Source organism: Maniola hyperantus, chromosome 7 (genome assembly GCF_902806685.2).
Source record: "Maniola hyperantus chromosome 7, iAphHyp1.2, whole genome shotgun sequence".
NCBI classification, from domain to species: Eukaryota; Metazoa; Arthropoda; class Insecta; order Lepidoptera; family Nymphalidae; genus Maniola; species Maniola hyperantus.
In genome coordinates, this window is record NC_048542.1 from 4,054,929 (window position 1) to 4,075,196 (window position 20,268).

A 20,268-nucleotide genomic window follows, 5' to 3' on the forward strand; every position below is an offset into this window, starting at 1 on the left:
CCAGACACTTGCGACCATAGAGATTGCGACTAACTTGTCCCCTGATGTTATGTTGGCAAACCACACAACAACCACACAATAATAAACCATAAACAGCAAGCAACGGTCAAAACCACTATAGTGCGACAAGGCTAAAATCGGAACTAACTTTGCTGTCCAGTGTTTCCTTTGTTCTTGTTTGAATATTCTTTTTTTTTTTTTTTGTCGCACTGTAAACTTTTTAAGCAGTGTTTAGCTTGCCTACATTCTCTACGCATACGCTACCTAAAGCAAAACACTATCCCATTTCGACTGCCAAGCGAGAGCGAGAGATCAAACCCCACTGGGGTCCAATCTGTCGGTTAACGATAATAATATTTGCTTCAAGTAAGTATTGGAAGTGAACTCTCCATTACTTCATGGCATTGGCTCCATTGGCTCAGCATCGCTGATCATTCACCGACTAGGCTCAAAAAGCTAAAATCCAGAGCCGTAAAGCCAGTAAAAAAAACTGACCAACTATGCTCCTTAGTTTATGGTTCAAGCGTCATCGATTCAAAATTCAAATCTTGAAGTCGCTGCATAGGTGAAACCGATTTAGGCGCGAAATAAAAATACCGCCATTTTTAAATAGTTTTGGTAACATGGCCCATGGGCATAACATAAGGTATAACATTACGATAGAGTGAAGCAAAGAGTAAAGGAATACATTGGAGTGAAGTCCATGGCGTCGCTGTCACTGCGCACATAAAATCCCAAATCCCTTCTTTAAAATACGTGACAAGTCGAAATGGCAATCGGCAATCGGGGTATGACGCGGGGGGACAGCCCGCACACCCGCAAGTCACCCGAGCTCGCCCGCACCGGGTTAGCGCAGGGGCTGCGCGTAGGTACCTATGTAAATTTTCGTTTTTAATGAAATTCTGTTCAGTTTTAAAAGGCGCGTGTGCTTGAAAAATCCTATACATCCCTACTTATTTACAATCCTACTTATTTATATGATTTTGACCTAAAGTAAAGAAAATTATTCAGTTTTAGTAGGTACATAGTTTCTTGTGATTTTTAACATAGGGCAATAATTTGCATGCGCAGCGAGGATGAGCTAACTGCTGAGTCTATTTGAATTTGGAAAGCGCAATTATTATAAAGAAAACGAACTAGTTTGAAACGGCTCTAAAGGGAGAGTTATCAAAACGCGCGCTTCAAAGCACCTAAATGTATCAACCCATCGCCGGCCTACTACCGAGCACGGGTCTCTTTTCAGAATGAGACGAGTTTAGGCCATACTCTGCCATGCTGGTCCAGTGCGGATCGGCAGACTTCACATACCTCTGAAAACATCATGGAGAACTTTCAGGCAAGCAAGTTTCCTTACGATGTTTTCCTTCACCGCTAGGGCGTATGTGCACTCTCCGTATTCGGTTTGTATTTGTGTTTTTTATGTTAGCAAAAAAACGGATCGCCGTATTTTTGCTTACATAAAAAACACGAATACGAACCGAATACGGATAAGTGCACCAACGCCCTTAAAGTAAGTGATATTTGATTACTCCAAAAAGTTAGAGATGCGGGATTGAACCCCGACCTCCCGAAAAGAAGGCCGACGTCCTAACCACTAGGCTACGTGTCGCCTAACTAATGTATAGGTACCTACTGGCTGTAAAATAATTATTTATAAAATGAAAACATTTATTTAGGTAGGTGGGTGAAATCAAAATGCACGTATATAAATATAAACATTTTATAGCAAACAATCTCATTATAATATTAATAAATAATTAACACGTAGTGCCAGGCTTTGGGACTATGGGATCACCATGATAGTTTCACTTAAAGCAACTTGTATGATATTCAAAAATCAATAAAGATTACTGATATATATCGACAGTTGATGGGCAGGCCCATCTTTCCCACTGGGCACTCTGGGCACGTGCCCAGGGCCCACGATAGATAGGGGCCCACTAGTCCCTGCCAGATCACCAAACTATAACCGACCGATATTTTATTACCGAAAACATATTTATTTCGATAAAATCAAAGGTCCAATAGGCCCACTTAAACAGACAACTAAGTATCTTAGATATAAGAATATAGGTACCCATTTAGTTTCACTAGCACATTTAAATAGCCTAAACACAGACTTACAACTAGTCTCTGGTTTTAATAGTGACAACTCTGAAAATTCAAAAGACTGACAATTTGCATAGATTAAAAAGGACTTCGTGAAAAAGCTTGCATTACTCTTACGGCGGTTACGCACTCATCCGATCCGAGTCCGTGAAAATACGTTCCTTTTTGTTTTGTATGGGAGCTTATGACATATGTCGTAGATAATCGCTGGTATTCTCATGAATAACGGATAGAACTCGGATGACGGAAGTGCAGTACGTAATCGCTCTTAGTGTAGTCTTTTTAGTTAAGTTTTATGTTCAGCAGAATCTCTTAGTAAGAAACAAGTGTAAATATTCGGACATCTATAATATGAACACTTACTTAGATATTAAGAACGACTATTATGATATCATGTAAGTTTGAAAGCTTTTAGTAGAGATGTAAAAAGTAATTTAAAGCTTATTTCACACTACGGGATATAAATTATATTATATTTCGGTCAATATTGGCGTTCCAAATTTCAATATTGACCGGACTATAATATGATTTATATCCCGTAGTGTGAAATAAGCTTCATTGTTAACGTTCAGTAAATAAAATTTTCTTAGCTATTTTGTAGTCCAGGAAAAAAAATCATTCAACATTTAGTAAATATAGTTACTTAATATATTTTTTTGATACTCATGATTAACATTTCTTTGAAATACTTAATATACAAATATATGAATAACTTGGCGTTTTGTGCATTTCCTTTTCCTAATTAGTTATTTCCTATAACAATCATCACAACATCTATATTTTATCTTATTTTACTCCCTCATAACATTCCAATAGTTTCCAATTAAAAATGTAATTAAAGTATTGTACATCATAAAAATATACGTTATACAAAAATGTTATGGATATAACATTATTATGAGTAGAACTGGCAGCCGTATCGCTAAAATAGGGTTCGCTTTCAGCCTTCCACAGGCAACCTTTAATTAAGCAGAAGATTCTTTAATAGAAAGCGGAAGGGGTGTCATAATCTTCTATATTTATCAAAAAGAGTAATTTTTTACCTATTTTGAATAAATCATTTGACTTTGACTTTTGACTTTCATGACATTCTGACTGACCGATCTATCAACGCACAGCTCGAACTACTGGCCGGATCAGTCTGAAATTTGGCATGCAGATAACTATGATGATGTAGTTGTAGACATCCGCGAAGAAAGGCTTTTTGAAAATTCAACCCCTAAGGGGCCAAAATGGGGGTTTGAAATGTGTGTATCTCACGTGAACAAAGTCGCGAACGTAAGCTAGTTACATTATAAATAAAGTGTCATCTTGTTATTATTTCATAAAAGTATTAGATATAAGTAAAATATTGAATGAATTAGTAGATACACTTAAAAACTTTTAGGGATATTGAAAAAATATTGCATATGTTAGGTACTTACTACAACGTTTCGAGTGAATTTGAAAAATAACAGAGTGTCTGAAAATGTAGGCGGGACGGCTTTTTATCGTGAACAGGAATGATCCGGATAATTTAATATGGCTGGCCACATTGTCTTTAAGGAGATCGCATAAGTATTACTGACTGATTCAAAAACTCGCAGAAGCCTTCGTTTCGACTCTATTGGTGCAACGATTAACTTAAATTTAGGTACGTTTCCATTGAAGTGGAGCGAAGCAAAGACCTGTTCAATAGACCTATAAAGTTATTGTAAGATGACGTTATATTTTATCACGTCATCTCTAAATAATCTCTGTACTAAAATACGCTTCCGCTCCGATCCACTTCAGTGGACACACCCTTAATTGTCGTTTTGTGTTCCCGAATCGTGAATATTAAGCGTGTTTTAGCAAAATTACAATAATAAATTGTTGTACTAGTATCTAGTAATTAATAATGATATCTATAACATACGAAAATACAATTTATGTATAATACTACCACAGATATAAGAAACTCGTAGGTAAATACTTAAATTATTTATTTGGCATTTGTTTTGGCTTTTGATGATGATTTTTGAACTGTAGTTATTTCTAAACGAAATAAAAAATTAGAAACAGAGCACTCAAACAATTCGACCAAGTGGTATGTACCTTGAACGAAATTCCCACATTTTTTTCTGATAATTTATAAATTAATTTCATGTAGAATGTAGACTCATACCACGATAGTTCAATTTCATTTGATGAATGTGAATAATCGTCGAAATTAATTTATAAACCACACTTATTTAAGTTATACCTATCTGTAACACCCAAATAGATTAAGTATAGAGAACATTTTCGATAACAACCATAAAGGTGTTAATAAACAACCGTGACATCATGACATGGTGTGTCGCACGTAACGCACTCTGACGAGACCATCCTCGATCGAAGCGCGCCATACGCCAGAGCGCACCACCACTGTATCGCTACGAGAGTGCTACGACAGTGACAGACTACGACGGAGTGTGACCTACTCTGTCGTAGCTCGTAGCACGACACTTCACGAACGACGATCACTGTGCACAGCGTAGCTTGGATTGCAATGGCGTGCACTTCACAACAAAAAATAAAGTCGATAAATAAATACCTTATTGTTCAAAAACATATTATTATGTAGATGTACTTAAGAGTGCGATTTTTAAAAATTAGTAAGTACAAGTGAATTAGAATACTCAACTCAATTATGTTAGTCTTAGATTTAAACATGGAAAATATGTCTAACAGCCGTACTTAGAGTCGTTTAATCGTTACTTAAGTTTATTTAAAACGAGACAGAGTTATATCTCCCACATAAATCTGTCTCGTTTTAGCTCAATCTTAAGTAACCGAGTGCGGCTGTTAGTCTAACAATTTAAATTAACGCTATGCACGCCACTGCAAATTATTGCATTAGCGCTGTAATAACACAGATATTATACAAAATATATAATATAGACATATAGATTATTACGTGAAACTACATAAAACAACACCATAGAATTTCCACCATGATAGTTAAGCAACTCAACATTACAACAGATGTATACATAGGTGGGTACCTTAGTAGGTATCCAGTAGTGTTAAATCCCTAATAAAAATAATATAAGTAATTATTTCTTTCTTTTATATATTTTAGTCAATTTTAGTTACTATGTTATAATTTTATCTAGTTATAAGTGAAATAGTTCTTGAGATGTTACGAAATAATACTGGATAAAGCTTTGACTACACGATCCGGCTCCATTCCGGCCCGGTTTCATAAGTCACGCACACTTTTGCTCGAACTAATGGTTTCGGTTATCTAACCGGAGTAAAACCGGAGCTCGTGTAGTAAGCCAAGTTAAAGAATTTTATTTCATACTACTGGGACGGAGTGACAGTCGCGTTCTGCGTTTTTTATGGAGTGTACACTTCCTCTTCCTGATTGTGTTTAGCGAGCGCTAAAAGGATCATTGTTAGTTGCTTTCTGCTGATCTTCCCTTCGCTACTGTATTCTACGCCTTGGAGAATCGTTTCTTCGAACTCAAGGAGATCTTGCGCGTCGTAATCCTGAAAGGAACAGAATTGAAGAGTAGATGTGGCGAATAATATTTTTGATTTGGTAGCCCCGTACCCCTGCTAGAAATAAATCTAGATCTCATCAGTTATGTACACTTTAGTTAACTCTCTCTTTTGTGGAAAGTTATTTTATTAATTGTAAGCTGTTAAGGTCTACGATAAATGGTTAAAATTGTTATATTATATTTGATTGAATTTGTATTCATGCCTCTTGATGTAAGCTTGTAAAGTGTCAATATCGATTTTTTTTTAAACTTTATACATATTCTTGGTTTTTTATTATTTAATATCGTGTCTCAAGCTAGATTGTTATAATTACTAAATACCTAATCTATGGCATTATTTTTGACGCTGGTTTAAGCTATTAAATTATGCTCACTTTTTTCACTAACTCTAAAAGGTCTTTTAGAAAACCGCGTAGTTCTTCATTCTCTATGGAGCCGTTGTTATCCTGTGGAAATAAAAAAAGACATACATATAACTTATTATTTTCAAAAATGAATAGATTTATAGAAATTTCTAATAATAACTTACTCTGTCATAAAGAGAAAACACCCGCTCAATATCATCTTTCGTTAATTTTGTTGCACCCTGTAAAATTAGCAACGTTATGAAATATTTAAGACAGAAGTGAATAAATTAAGGTGGTTCAGCTGACGGTGAGAGTTGGGACTCATGTGATATTTATTTAAATTATATTTATAAAATAATCGTTTAAACAAATGGCATTATAGGTAAAATATGACTAATCGCCGTAATACGTGCAAACTGGATTTGGAGGTATTACAGTGATTTTAGTTGCTGACGCGTCTCGTCTCTCAATTGGGCAGGAAAATGTTTCCATGAACGAATTTGTGTAATACGACAGCACAATTATTGCCCTTTTCCTGTCCAAAAGTTATCTAACATTATTTACAAAACAAAAAGAAACTACCTATAAAGAAAGAATCTAGTATAAAAAACTTTAATGAATAATTTGTAGCTATTTATTGTTTGACATAGATATAACACTACGGACAAATAACTCATAAAAATATAAAACATCTAATACTACGTAGGTACACATTTTATTCTAAAATATTACACTAAGTAGGTAATTTAATTAATGTTTAAGTTAGTTTTAATATATTGGCCTAACAAGGATGCCGTATTTTTAAACTGAAACCCTTTTTTGAAATAACTAATTATTACTATATTATTTTTGTTTCTGAATTCCGATCTTTCTTTATGTTATAAATCATTATGCTATTTAATATCATCAGCATCGACATCGTTGTTAGTCTAATAGCCACCGAGGACTCACCTCAATGCCCTCCTAAGAGTGCGGTGCAGACAAGCAGCAGTGTTAGGATAGAGAGACAGGCAAATCAACAGTAACACACATGCCACACTTTTTTCTTTTTAATTATAGTTGTTGTCTTTAAAAAGGAGATTATCAATCCGTTTCGTGTGTGTATAGTTTGTATGTATTAATTATGTTTCGTCAATGTTCACGCATTACACGTGTATTCACTTTTTATTGGATAAAGATTTTTTTAAACAATTTCAACAATTAGTACTTAGTATATCTAGTTAATACGGATTATTTACAGAAAATTATCAGCATACGCACGTAGAAGTATTTTTATTACAAATTTTTAACTATCAATCTAATAATACTATTCTAATTAATTATCTTATTTAATGGAGTAATTATGTATGTGAGTTTGATGTGCAGTGTATAATTAAAGCAACGGAATAGAGAAATGGAAAATTTATATTTTCATTTTAATATTTGTGATTAAATATAAAATATTAAATCTAGCGTAAAAACACAGTGCAAACGAGCAAAGTAACCACACTCTGTGCAAAAAATACAGTGACTATAATTTGAATCTTGATCGTAAATGACATGTTTGGCTCAGTATATCGGCGATCGATTTCACTTTGATTTTGATTTCATAAATCCGGATTGTAAGACGACATGCTCGAATAGTAAAATTTTGAATAGAAAAAAATTCAAGCAAAAATTACCATTGAACCGGACCGTACCTAGTGAAACCGCGCCGTGTAGGCCGAGTCTAATAAATCATTTAAAAAAAAATCAAAATAGATATTTGGCCAAAATATTTATAGCTCTTTCGTAGAAACAAATGATCAAAACGTAGCATCAAATAATTTTAGCTCTTAAATAGAAATTGCATGCAAATAATAAAAAATTAAAGTAAAATAACTATGGAGATGACTAACTTAAATTTTATTCATCGGTAGGTATTAAAAAAATTAATATGTAGATAGGTAGGTATCTACTTAAAAGTGTAAAAAACATTGCTCTTTTACTAAGAAGAATATAAAAAATAAACGGGCCGCCATTTTTTGAAGCATGCTCGAAGGTGTCAAAAGATGTGGAAGCCACAGGCCACACCAGATATCTGTGTTGCTATGTATAGGTACCTAATAAGCGCTTTGTAAACTTGCTGTTGGTCTACTAAAATATCATAAATTAAAAATTAAATTAAGGTTAAAATTAATACGTCTATGTGTCACACACACAAGCGTACGAACTTGTCTTCACTTTTTAAATTTATGAGCTTTTTTAAGCTTTGCCTATCTGAATTTTTATAATATCTCTGCAGAAAATTAACAAAAACTGTAAATAAAATTGGCATAAGCAATAAGTAGGTATTTCAGTAAAGTAAACGAGCAATGTTTGTTAGGCCCGCGGTAAACAAAATGTTGATTTGATTCGATGGAATGGCGCGCGTGAAACAATGTAGTCGCAGTTTTGGCGGGAAATGAATTGTCACTCACCTTGAACACCTGTCGGCAGAGGAAATTCTCCTTCACTGGCAGCAATCTGCGCATATATGGAACAACATTAAAAAAAATATCCTGGTATTTACGGCAATGAGCTTTCTTACTCCCGCGGGATCCTGATATTTACGAGATCCCGTAGAGCGCTACTACAAGTCCCGTAATGGGGCCGATCTCTTGTACACAATCTCTAAACTAAACCAAATTAACAGATCGAAATCTAGTGCTATCCTTTTCTGCAGGAAAAATTATAAAAGGGATAGCAATAGATTTAGACGTATCATTTTAGTTTAGAGATTGTGCGCAACGGAATTAGCCTCAATACTTACCTAAGTAATTTTCATTAAAAATGGCTTAAACAAAAATGTTATCAAATTCTTTATTAACGTTATTTTTATTTTACAAACCAAATAACTTTTTTCCGACACTCGAAACCGAGAATTCATGATCCGCAGCCTAATGAGCTAGTAACAAGACAACTAAATCAGTGTTTGAAGAAAAAAATTAGGTCTCAAAGTTTTGATTAGAATTAGAATTAGAATGTTTTTTATTCATGTAAACTTTTTAAAAGTGCTTATGAATAGTCAGGTAGTTTTAATTTACCACTGGTTCGGAATGCCGTTCGGATTGCCTAAAGTCGAGTTTTTTTTTGTTCTTAATGAAACTAAATATTATCACAGGATCCACAAAGTTGATTCTATAACAAGAAGTTGGCAAGAAACTCATTAGCTGATCTGAACTCATTAGCTCATCTTGATCTGTCGCGTACTATAATAGTAATCAAGATGGCAATCGGGGAGGGAACGCCCCGCACACCCGCACAGCTCCCGCACTAACCTAGTGCGGGCGAGCGCGGATGATGTGCAGGTGTGCAGGGTGCCCCCCCCGCCTCATACCCCGATTGCCATCTCGACCTGTCGCGGACATACTTTACATTCTGGCTTACAAAGTTCAAACTACTGACGCAGGGGTCGGCGCCACATGGGGTAGAGCTGACCCCTGGGCTAAACAGATGGGCCGTGAAAAGCTAGCATACAGAAAAATATACGTTTACGCATAAATTATGGTTTGGACTTTGGTTAAGTTTAACGCAGCAGAAACAGCTGAAAACGGCAAGCGGCGCAAGTATGCCTCTCTTATCGAGAGTTAGGTACATTTTTGTTCCGTTTGCCGTGTAGACCCTGCAGGGCCATGGAGTCTTTGTGCTAAAAAAAATTTACGAGACATTTCACCGCGATTAATAACCTCATCTGGTGACAGAAGAGCTGGCTCATTTTTTGCGCAACGGATCAGCCTGGCTGTCCGGCGCGGAAATGCAGCCAGTATTCTTGGCACCATTCCACGTGGGCATGATTTGTATGGTAATTAGACTTAAAGCTAAGTCTTATTGTAATATTTTAAAAAAAAAGTTTTAATAAAATAAAAACAGGTGGGTAGGTCAACTCACTTGGCCATCTCTGAAAGTTGAAGCCGACCGTCTTTGTTCGAGTCAAACACTTGTAGCTGCACATAAAAAGGAGATTTTATTAAAATTATACGAACCATTACCGCTTTTATCACCTTCACATAAAAGAAAATATCATTTCGCATTGTAATTTTATGAGCTTTTTTATTATTTGATGACAAACTATCGCTTGACTTCGTTCTCATCTGATAGCAAGTGAAAATGCAGTATATGGAAGCACATTAAACTTATAGTGTGGTAGAAGCTGTGATAGCGTAGTGATTAGGACACCCGCCTCCTAATGGGGAGGTCAGGGGTTTGATCCCGGGCACGCACCTCTAACTTTTCGAAGTAATTGCTTGCTTGCTTTAAAAGGAAGAAAACATCGTGAGGAAACCTGGCATGCGCCTGAGAGTTCTCCATAATGTTCTCAAAGGTGTGTGAAGTCTGCCAATCCGCACTTTGCCAGCGTGGTAGACTATGGCCAAAACGCTTCTCACTCTGAGAGGAGGCCCGTCCTTTGTAGTGAGCTGGCGATGGGGTGATCATGATGATGATGATGGTCGGGCGCGCGCACGGTGTCTTTACCGGTAAAGCGGCGATGATGATAACATTGACATAACCGAGTATCGAATCCGTGACTCATTTGTATAAGGTACAGCGCACACTACTGCGCCAGAGAGGTCAAAAAAAAAGAAGAAAAATAAGTGAGTATATTTTTACCATGGTGTCGGTGTATTCGATTAGTTTGTCTTCGGAGACGTCATTAATCTTCTTTGCTTCTTTGAGTAAGTCGCGGAGGAAATTCTGAAAAAGATGGTAGAGGCCATTGAGTTAAATGTACGGAACAGCTATTCCGAACAAATGTAGTGTTCTATGAGCTGTCAAAAATAGTAGCGCTTACGATTCTTAAGAAGACCACTATCGAAAAACTAATTTTGAGCACCATTTTTAGGGTTCCGTATCTCAAAAGAAAAAGGAACCCTTATAGGATCATCTTCATCACTTCGTTTGTCTGTCAAAACCTATAGGGTACTTACCATTGGCCTACAATCATGAAATTTGGCGGGTAGCACAAGGTAAAGGTAAAAACCCGAAAACCATGAATTTGTGGTAACATCACAAAGAAAAATATTCACAAAAAAATAATTAGTAGATGGCGCTGTCTGTTATTCACTCGCAATGATACACATAAAAGTGGCATATCTTGTACGATGGTACGCAATCCTGACTCGCACCGGTTTTTAACCGACTTCCAAAAAGGAGGTGGTTCTCAATTCTGACCTTTTTTTATATAGCAGTGCAAGCGGCAAAGACACGAGGCGGCAAAGTGAATATTCGACAATTAGTGTACGTTTAAATCTATAAAAAATAAGAATTTCCAAAGCTCCCGAAAATCTAAGTCCACGCAGACAAAGTCTTGGGCGAAAGCTCCAAATAGCTCCGATTAATGTGGGAGGAAAAAAACCATACTTTTAGGAATACCTGTAGGCATCAGGCTACATTTATTTCAATTCAACCAATTCAAATTAATGTAGCCTGAAGCCTCACCTTCAATTCATCAGCCTCGATGTACCCGCTGCCGTCTGTATCGTACTCCCTCCAAATCTGTAACACAAAACGTATTGATCTGTTAACAACCTGTTGCCATCCATCACTTGGAAACTTTGTCTTTTCCTTATTGAAAATCGTTTTATGGTATTAATATATTTACAGATTTTTTTAAATGTGTATTTTTTCTGACCTGATTCCATTATACGACTGTCTAAACTCTAAACTCTTAACCGATCGTGAGGAAGTTTTGCTAAGAGATATGCTTATACAGGATGTAACCAGAACGCTGGTTAGTGGCAAAAACAAATACAGGTGATAGTACTGATGATAAGAACAGCAGACGGACGTGCGATACTTTTTATGACAGTAAAACAAAGGGTTCTTATTTCCCACGAGATTTTTGAAACGGACGAAGTCTCGGGCAAAATTAACTAAATATCACAAAAACCATAAGACCAAAATTTTCTCACTTCTAAGACATACCTAATTTACGTACCTGGTCTGACTTAACTATGTACCTACCTACTTCTCTAACAATTCGTAAGATATATCTACATATAACATAATAGAAAAAAACTCTGTTAGGAGGCAGGAGCTCGAACCTCAATAAAATTTATTAAGAGTTAAGAAAATAATATAATAAAGTTAAGAAACGAAAGGAAGCAACAAGTTATTAGCAAACACTTACGAGTAGGGTAGGTACTTTAAATCGATGTGGTCTTTCGAACCGGATGAGTAAAAAAATAATTGATAGGTATTAGTAGGTCTGTGTATTATATTGAAGCAATGAGAATTTTCCTGTTACAACCTTCTTAAACAGAATTATATTGGGCGGAAATAAAAAGAGTGAGACGGCATTTATTGTTTACGGTCTCACTCATTTGAAACATAAAATGTAAGTATTGATCTAAAGTTCACCTGTTGCTTTCTATTAGATCTGAACTACGCTGTATACTAAGATATCAGTTATATGGAACATCATTAGGGATTTGAAATGCTGTGGTTGTGTTTTTCGCGATGCGGAAGGGTAGATATGGTTCTAAAGCAGTGGACGAATTAATACCACCTTAATAAAACTTTTAAGATTCGAATGAGCTTATGAATATTCTAAAGCTTATTTCACACTACGGGATAGGTTCATACTTACTACACACTACAGCATTTATAAAGATTTTAAATCAAACCCATTTGTTTTGTTAGAGAGCTAACACTAACAGCAATATGTATTATAATATTAATGTAACCTCAGGAATAATCTATATATTTTCACGCGTTGATCAAAATGGCTGACAAAGAACTAAATGCTCGTTAGAGAGTACCTAGTATATTCCTTGGTACATATATACCTACATATAGACAAAGAAGAAGGTAAAGATTTTAAAAAGAAGCACCTAATATAAAGCAGGAGGGCCGTGTCGTGGAAGACTTACTTTCATAAACTCGACACTGGATTCCAATGGATTGTCGAACCTAAATAAAAGAAGAAAATTTTCCTCCATCGGCAAAAGTTGAGCCAGCTGTAACAGAATTGATAAAGTGTTTTTTTTTAAAGGTTAAATCTCTAGTTTGATTTCGAAAACATATATAATTATTGTATTAAACATAAGTACTAACACGATTACACACTCGTAGAATATGTGGGATGGGAGTAGGATCCAACATAAAAACAGTTATGTAAATACTTTCATTGGCGCCCAACGAGGGGCCGTGTATCAGTTTATACCTCAGAACAAATATCTGTAGAAATAGCCCTATTTGTGACTCTTATACTGTTAGACCGAGATAGCTATATTAGATAGAGATAGAATGCATTTAAGCTCTTATTTGAACGAGACGAATGCTCATTTTTTTATTTTTCAAGATGTGTTTTGTACGCGAGATCTTGACAAACAACGTGAAGTGAGGATATGTGGACTCAAGTACTATAAAGTAACAATAAACGATTTTTTTGAAAATTGAACACAATTTTTATTTTTGAAGTTATTGCGCAATGGTGGGTTGCAGTATACTAGGCGACAATAGCCGAAGCGAACGTAAAATAGAAGGAATAACATTTCACAAATACCTGTGATCTTAATGAGAATATAAATATGTGGTATCTGCGGTTTATTCAGTTTTTATGGCAAACAATTATTTTATGGCAAGCCTGTATAATGGGGAGTGCTCTGAAGAGCTTTTTGACCTTATTCCACCCTCTTTTTTCTACAACCGCACCGCGCGCCACCGTAAGGAATTTCACCCTCACCATCTGGGTGTCTGGTGCACTTCGACCGTCCGCTGCGCCAGATCCTTCTTTCCACGCACGTGCAAACTGTGGAACCAACTCCCATCGGCGGTGTTCCCACTAGATTATAACATGGGGTTATTCAAGGGGCGGACCAACAAATTCCTAAAAGGCCGGCAACGCATCGGCGGCTCCTCTGGTGCTGCAAATGTTCATGGGCGGCGGTAATCACTTAACATCAGGTGACCCGCCTGCTCGCTTGCTCGCTATATCTATTAAAAAAAAAAAAAAGAAAAAAAACAAAGAGATAGGTATAAGTAAATAAAACTAGCTCACGGAAACCCCATGGAGTTTTTGCACAATTTTTTACGGTCATCGAACAATGATCTAAAAAATGCCCCAATATAAGTATGATTTGAAATTTGAGAAAATTGATTTTTTATTATTACATGACCCGCTAACATTAACTAAGAGCATTTTACATGAATATTTCTTGGCTACATACAGCCCTTTCATAGACGAGTGGATGCCATAAAAATTCTTAATAACAACAAAGGGTTACTCTCCTACCTCTCGTATGTCAATTTTGCCGTCCTGGTTATCATCATAGGCCTCCATGAAGCAGGCCTTCAGTTCCACCAGCATTTCATCGGATACCGCCTGTAAAGAATAGAAACTACTTTTAACAAATTGAAAAATACAATTTGTATGGAGATTAGGGACTGTATAAGTACAAAATATTCCAAATCAAACATCAGTCCAATGAGTATACATATACCTATCTAGCTGGTCTTGGCCTGTACAATTAGGCATTAGTAAATCAATGATGACACCGCCACTATATTTCCACATTCATTCCAACAACAGTGTATACAGGTTGTTGGAATAGCATAATATATTATGGAACAGCATATATTATGCTATATGTCACAGCCGCCGCCAAACACGGTCCTCCATCTTCCTCATCCACCCACTTCTCGCCACCTTCTTCAGTTCAGGTCATCGGTCCCACGGGTCGGAGGTCATCCTATATTATACGCTTACCACGGTACGCGGCCTCCACTCCAGAATACATCTGCCCGATCAACCGTCGGTTCTGTGGCAGATATGCCTACACTATTTAGCTAATCCTTTGAGGAAATTCGAAGTAGAACAAAAGTGACCTACATACATCACTAATTACGTTCTTGTACAAACATAGAGCTATGTTGGGTATATCTCATCTCAACATAGACCACAGCTCTGTGGTCGAGTACAATGCAAAAGGGGACCGTTGTATCTGTAGTTTTCCCTCTCGAGAGGAAGGACCGCAATGCTTTGTGTATCGTGAAGATTTACGTAAAGTAAAATAGGGTGATTCAGCAGCAATAAACAGCGTAATTTGTCAGCCGCGTAAACAAAGAGCGCACTCACGCCCCTCCTACTCGCCTCATAATCTTACTTGGAGCGACATTTATGAAAATTGGAGAAGGATCATCCCGATTCGAAGTTTTACACAAATATCTCAAATAGCGAGCAAACGAGCAGCCAGTTCACCTGATGTTAAGTGATTATCGCAATTAACATTTGCAGTACCAGAGGCACCGTCGATGCGTTGCCGGCCTTTCAGGAATTTGTTGGTCCACCCCTTGAACAACCCCATCTTCTTCTATATTTATTTCTACTTCTGATTCTTAATATGAATTATAACTTCTATATTATTTATTAAGGGATATTTTTTACTTAGCTTAGGTTTTATTTAGCTTGCCGTGTTAGTATGTGGTCAAATAAAATCTTGCAACTGAATAATTTTGAAAGTTGTTTGGAACACAAATGAATGAGGAACTTATGCAAAACCATGAATGTGGTCTTATGATGGAGCTATATTTTCATCACGGGTACGTTCTACCCGTTTATCAATAAAACCAGTCAAGTGCGAGTCGGACTCGAACACGAAGGGTTTGTGCCATCGTACAAGATATAACTATACTTTTGTTATAATAATGCATGGCAGCCATTTTGAATTTTTTATTATGGCGGCAATAGACATATCAACTCTGTAAAACTTTCGACTCTCTATACCTATTACGGTTTATGAGATACAGCCCGCTGACAGACTGACGGACGGACAGCGGACTTCGGAGGCTTAGTAAAGGGTCCTGTTGGCAGGGTGCAGAACGCTGAAAAGTGAATGAAATCAGTGTCAATATAGTAGGCGTCTAGTCCTCAATAAATCGTGACTGTCACGCGTGTAACACAGCGTGAGTTATTTACGTAATACCTATTGGTAGGTACATGCGCATGTAATATCAATCTCATCCGCGTCACATCTTCCCACGCCATCCCGCCTCACAACTTTTTCATGGAAATTGGAAAATTTCTAACATGTTCGCGTACAAAAAAGATACGAAAACAATTTAGCCTCAATAGCTCAACCGGTATAGGAGTGGACTGAAAACCGAAAGGTCGACGGTTCAAACCCCGCCCGTTGCACTATTGTCGTACCTACTCCTAGCCTGACGCTTAATTGGAGAGGAAAGGAGAATATTAGTCATTTAACATGGCTAATATTCTTTTAAAATAAAATATAAAAAATTTGCTCAAATAAGCATATTTTTACGTAAGTATATCCAATATCCATACTTCGGAAGAGTTGGTAGCTTCCTAGAGTTTAAAATTTGTCACTAGGTACCCCTATTATAAATGTGAAAGTGTGTTTGTTTGTTGGTTTGTCCTTCAATCACGTCGTAACGGACGGATCGACGTGATTTTTTTGCATGGGTATAGTATAGTATATTCATAGTACTTATAGTATAGACCTGGAGACAAGTAGGAATACATCGATGTAGGTATATCATTATTACATATTAATCAGATTTGTCAACATATTGTTCAGTTGGCAGCACGCCAGCATGCATTTACGATTCACGTTTATGGCTGCAAATGTAACGTGAATTTCCATTTAGAGGAGCATTCCAACGTTAGGGCAATGCGGTTAGCCCATAAATAAGGCAACAAGCGCTTTTGAGACCCAAAGTTACCTAAATTTGGATCAGAGTCCAGTTCAATTTCAATGGGTTTGTAATTTAGCTGTAACACCGAAATGGACATACTATTTTAAGTCTTAATAGCGTGACGGTTAAAGTAGCGGACTGAAATCCGAAAGGTTGGCAGTTCAAACCCTACCTGCCTACTGATTCGCTTACTCAGTGTCTAACATTGGACGATAGCCACCGAGCTCATTTGACATTTACGTCTTTTAATCCCTTAAAGGTTTTCTACGAAATATTATTTTAATATTATTCAGAGAAGCAGCAATGTAGAACCAACCAATGTCAATTGAGCTTTGTGGCTATCATTCAGTGTTAGAAACTGAGTTAGTGAATCACGCCGCGTGTTGCACGACTATGGTACGCCAGTTGGAGGGGAAAGAGGAATATAGTCAATGAGTTGAAAAGAGCAACCGCCGAATTTCCAAAACAGTGGTAGATCCTTTTGACGCTTCAAAAGCACTTGAAAAAGTTTATTTGGATAAAATTATTTCTATATGTATTAATTCTATCACCGTTCCGAACGGTCATGAATAGGTTTTTTTTGAATAATTTTAATTTTTTTTAACATAAAAATGGTAGGAAATATTATAAAGTGCGAACAGCATGAATGGCCGTTCATAAAATTTAAATTTAAACTTTGTATTTTGAACTGCGATGAAAGCGACAGTTCGAAGTTTGAAATTGCGTTCTATTCAACCGGCCGTCCCAGCAACAAAGGCGCGGGCGGATTTTTCAAATTATATTTTTAGGGTTCCGTACCTCAAAAGGAAAAAGGATCTTATAGGATTACTTTTCAATGTGTCTGTCAAGAAAAACCTATAGGGTACTTCCCGTTGACCTAGTATCATGAAATTTGGTAGGTAGGTCTTATAGCACAAGTAAACGAAAAAACCCGAAAACCGTGAATTTGTGGTTACACACATCACAAAAAAAATTAAAAAGTGTTCATGAGCATTTTTTTAAAATCTTTTATTATCAGGCTTTTACAAACATTAGTTAAACACAAATAGTTTACTAAATTACATTATATCTTTGCGCTGACCGTCATTAATTGCAGTGTTGCACATAGAAGTGTTAAAATTAATATCTTGTACGATGGTACGGGGCGCTTCGTGTGCGAGTCCGACTGTATTATACTTAGTTAAAATTGGAGCACGTTTGTCATACTATGCACGTGAGTTCATCTGTTCACATTATGTAGTTAAAACTTTTTAAAGTAACTTTGAACGGTAGTACCTATATTATGCAATAACTTCCAGCCAAATTGAGTTAAACCTTGAGCTGGCAGACGGCCAAGTGCTACCGGAAATATGGCCTGACTATCATCATAAGCCTTTACTTCTGTGGCTATACTGGAACAAAACTCTTATATCTGTGACATGTACCTAGCATCTACCCCAGCACCTGAATATACCTACCTACTTACTCACTTTGTTCAGTTCTTTATAACAATTTGCGTGACATAAAATCTAATCGTAAGTTGATGGAAGTATCTTCTGAAGAAAACGTATTAATTAAGTTATACCCACGACTTCGTCCACGCAGATTTGGGTTTTTAAAAATCCAGTGGGAACACTTTTATTTTCTGGAATAAAAAGCAGCGTGCAAAAATCACACCGATCTTTTGCTCCATAGCGACTGATTAAATGACAACCGAATAAACAAATAGGTACACATTTGCATTTAGGTATAATATCGTAAAGGTAGTGATGGAAAAGTTATCCTTTCCTCCTCTTTAATTTCTATTTAGCGATTTCTAGATTTATTTACAGATTCTAATATTCTATTGTATTCTATCAGGTTGAAGATTTTATACAAATGATGCCTCTGCTGTGGTCATTGCATTGTCAGTTCCTCTAATTGCTGCAGATTTTCATGGGCGGCAATAATCACGTAGGATCAGGACCCTGCTCTTTTGCTCGTGGTGAAAATTAAATATTTTGTCCATAAAATGCTCGGTTAGGTAGACGTACTTGTGCTAGGTGTATTATAAAACCCGTCATTGTTGTACTTAATACACAAATCGGCTTAACCGATTTCACGGGCAAGCGGAGTGTTATGCAATATTTCCAATAAAACAGAGTTAACCTTCTAACGTCGCTGGCAAATGGCCAAGGGTTGTTGGGATATGGGCTGGCATATTATCAGATATATGGCTTTGTTGTTGCGGGCAAGTGATACAAATTAGTGCTTCAATCTGTGAGAGGTATAGATAACTATTTATTTTATTAGGGTTCCATATCTCCAGAGAAAAACGGAACCTCACCATTTGTATTTACCTATAGCGTACTTTCCATTGACCCAGAATCATGAAATTTGGCACGTAGCACAAGTAAAGAATCCGAAAACCGTTGAATTTGTGGTTATATCAAAAAGTGTTATTTCTTGTGCGTTGGTACGGAACCCTTGTCTGACTCGCACTTGACCGGTTTTTTATTAGAAGTAGAGCTAGCGTATAGACCTAATCAATTTGTTGTTTTTTATGATTTTGTTATGTCTGGTCTTGATACTCAGAAAGACGGTGTATAAAATTGCTATAAATTCAGTAATTTGTAAGTATGTAGGTACTAGGTACTTAAATGAAGCCACAGATGAAGAAGCAAATACCTACACCCTACGTACAAGAGCTTAGCTCGGGTTGATATAAGTTTTTGGGAATAAACTTATTGTCTGGTTGTGGTAGTCCTAATGGCCCCCCATTCGTGCTCCCGCGGCAACTAGTTACTAGCAAGTAGCAACATTAGTTTACAACAATGGACTTCAGGCACCAGAATGCAAATGCCGATTCGAGGGCCAACAATTAACTTTTACTCAACCTACCTACCTCATTTTACTATTGTTAGAAATCATGTTATAAATATTAAAATTTGTAATGAGTTAAATACTATGGCCATACTTAATAGAGCGCATGAAATATAATAAGTATGAAGAAAACATTTGATTGAATGAAGCATATTGCACTAAACCTTATGTGATTCATTCAATCAAATGTTGTTGACAATACACATGCCTAAATTGCATATCTATTTAAAGTTAAAATTACTAAAATTATTTATCAAAGTAGTATTACATAATATATTTGTTTGTTAACATACATTAATGACTTTAATTAAGATACTTTGAAAACGAATCTTAAGGAATGAACGAAGGTAACTTCCCGTCATTTTCATTCATGATAAACGATATAAAAGCCGTGTGGCCTAATAGGCAGGTAGTTCTGTAATGAAAATCGACAAATAAACTTGTGGAATCGTCTTCGGGTTATTTTTCCTTCGTGGGCACCTTACACTATATACCATTGGTGAGGGAGAGAGATATATACCTATATACGTATAAATCCTCTGGGTTGAACTATGAACATCATGTTTATAATCCTAACTAGCTTATGTCCGTGACTTCGTCCTCGTGGACTACACAAATTTCACACCACTGTTTTACCCCCTTAAGCTTTGAATTTTCAAAAATCCTTTCTTAGTGAATGTCTTCGTCATAATAGCTATCTGCGTGCCAAATTTCAGTCCGATTCATTCAGTAGTTTGAGCTGTGCGTTGATAGATCAGAGTCAGTCACCTTTTCCTTTTATATATTTAGACTAGCTTATGCTC

At 36.5% G+C, this 20,268-nt stretch overlaps 1 protein-coding gene across 1 annotated transcript; it reads right to left on the reverse strand.

Annotated features, from left to right (window-relative positions):
* Window positions 1-1,704: 1,704 nt before the first annotated feature.
* Cbp53E (Calbindin 53E) lies at window positions 1,705-14,331 on the reverse strand. Its single transcript, XM_034970778.2, has 9 exons — window positions 14,202-14,331; window positions 12,838-12,924; window positions 11,405-11,461; window positions 10,577-10,660; window positions 9,857-9,912; window positions 8,407-8,452; window positions 6,151-6,207; window positions 5,996-6,067; window positions 1,705-5,607 (listed from the first exon to the last, which is right to left on the reverse strand). Exons 1-9 carry the CDS (start codon window positions 14,274-14,276, stop codon window positions 5,455-5,457), a joined length of 687 nt encoding a protein of 228 aa, XP_034826669.1. The 5' UTR covers window positions 14,277-14,331; the 3' UTR covers window positions 1,705-5,454.
* Window positions 14,332-20,268: the final 5,937 nt, after the last annotated feature.

Bases quoted from the DNA above. Each gene is read 5' to 3' on its own strand.
- Cbp53E (XM_034970778.2), bottom strand. From the start codon at position 14,276: ATGCTGGTGGAACTGAAGGCCTGCTTCATGGAGGCCTATGATGATAAC. The intron at 11,462-12,837 runs GTAAGTCTTCCA...TTTGTGTTACAG, and splicing joins CCAGTGTCGAGTTTATGAAA to ATTTGGAGGGAGTACGATAC. The intron at 8,453-9,856 runs GTGAGTTGACCT...ATATATGCGCAG, and splicing joins CAACTTTCAGAGATGGCCAA to ATTGCTGCCAGTGAAGGAGA.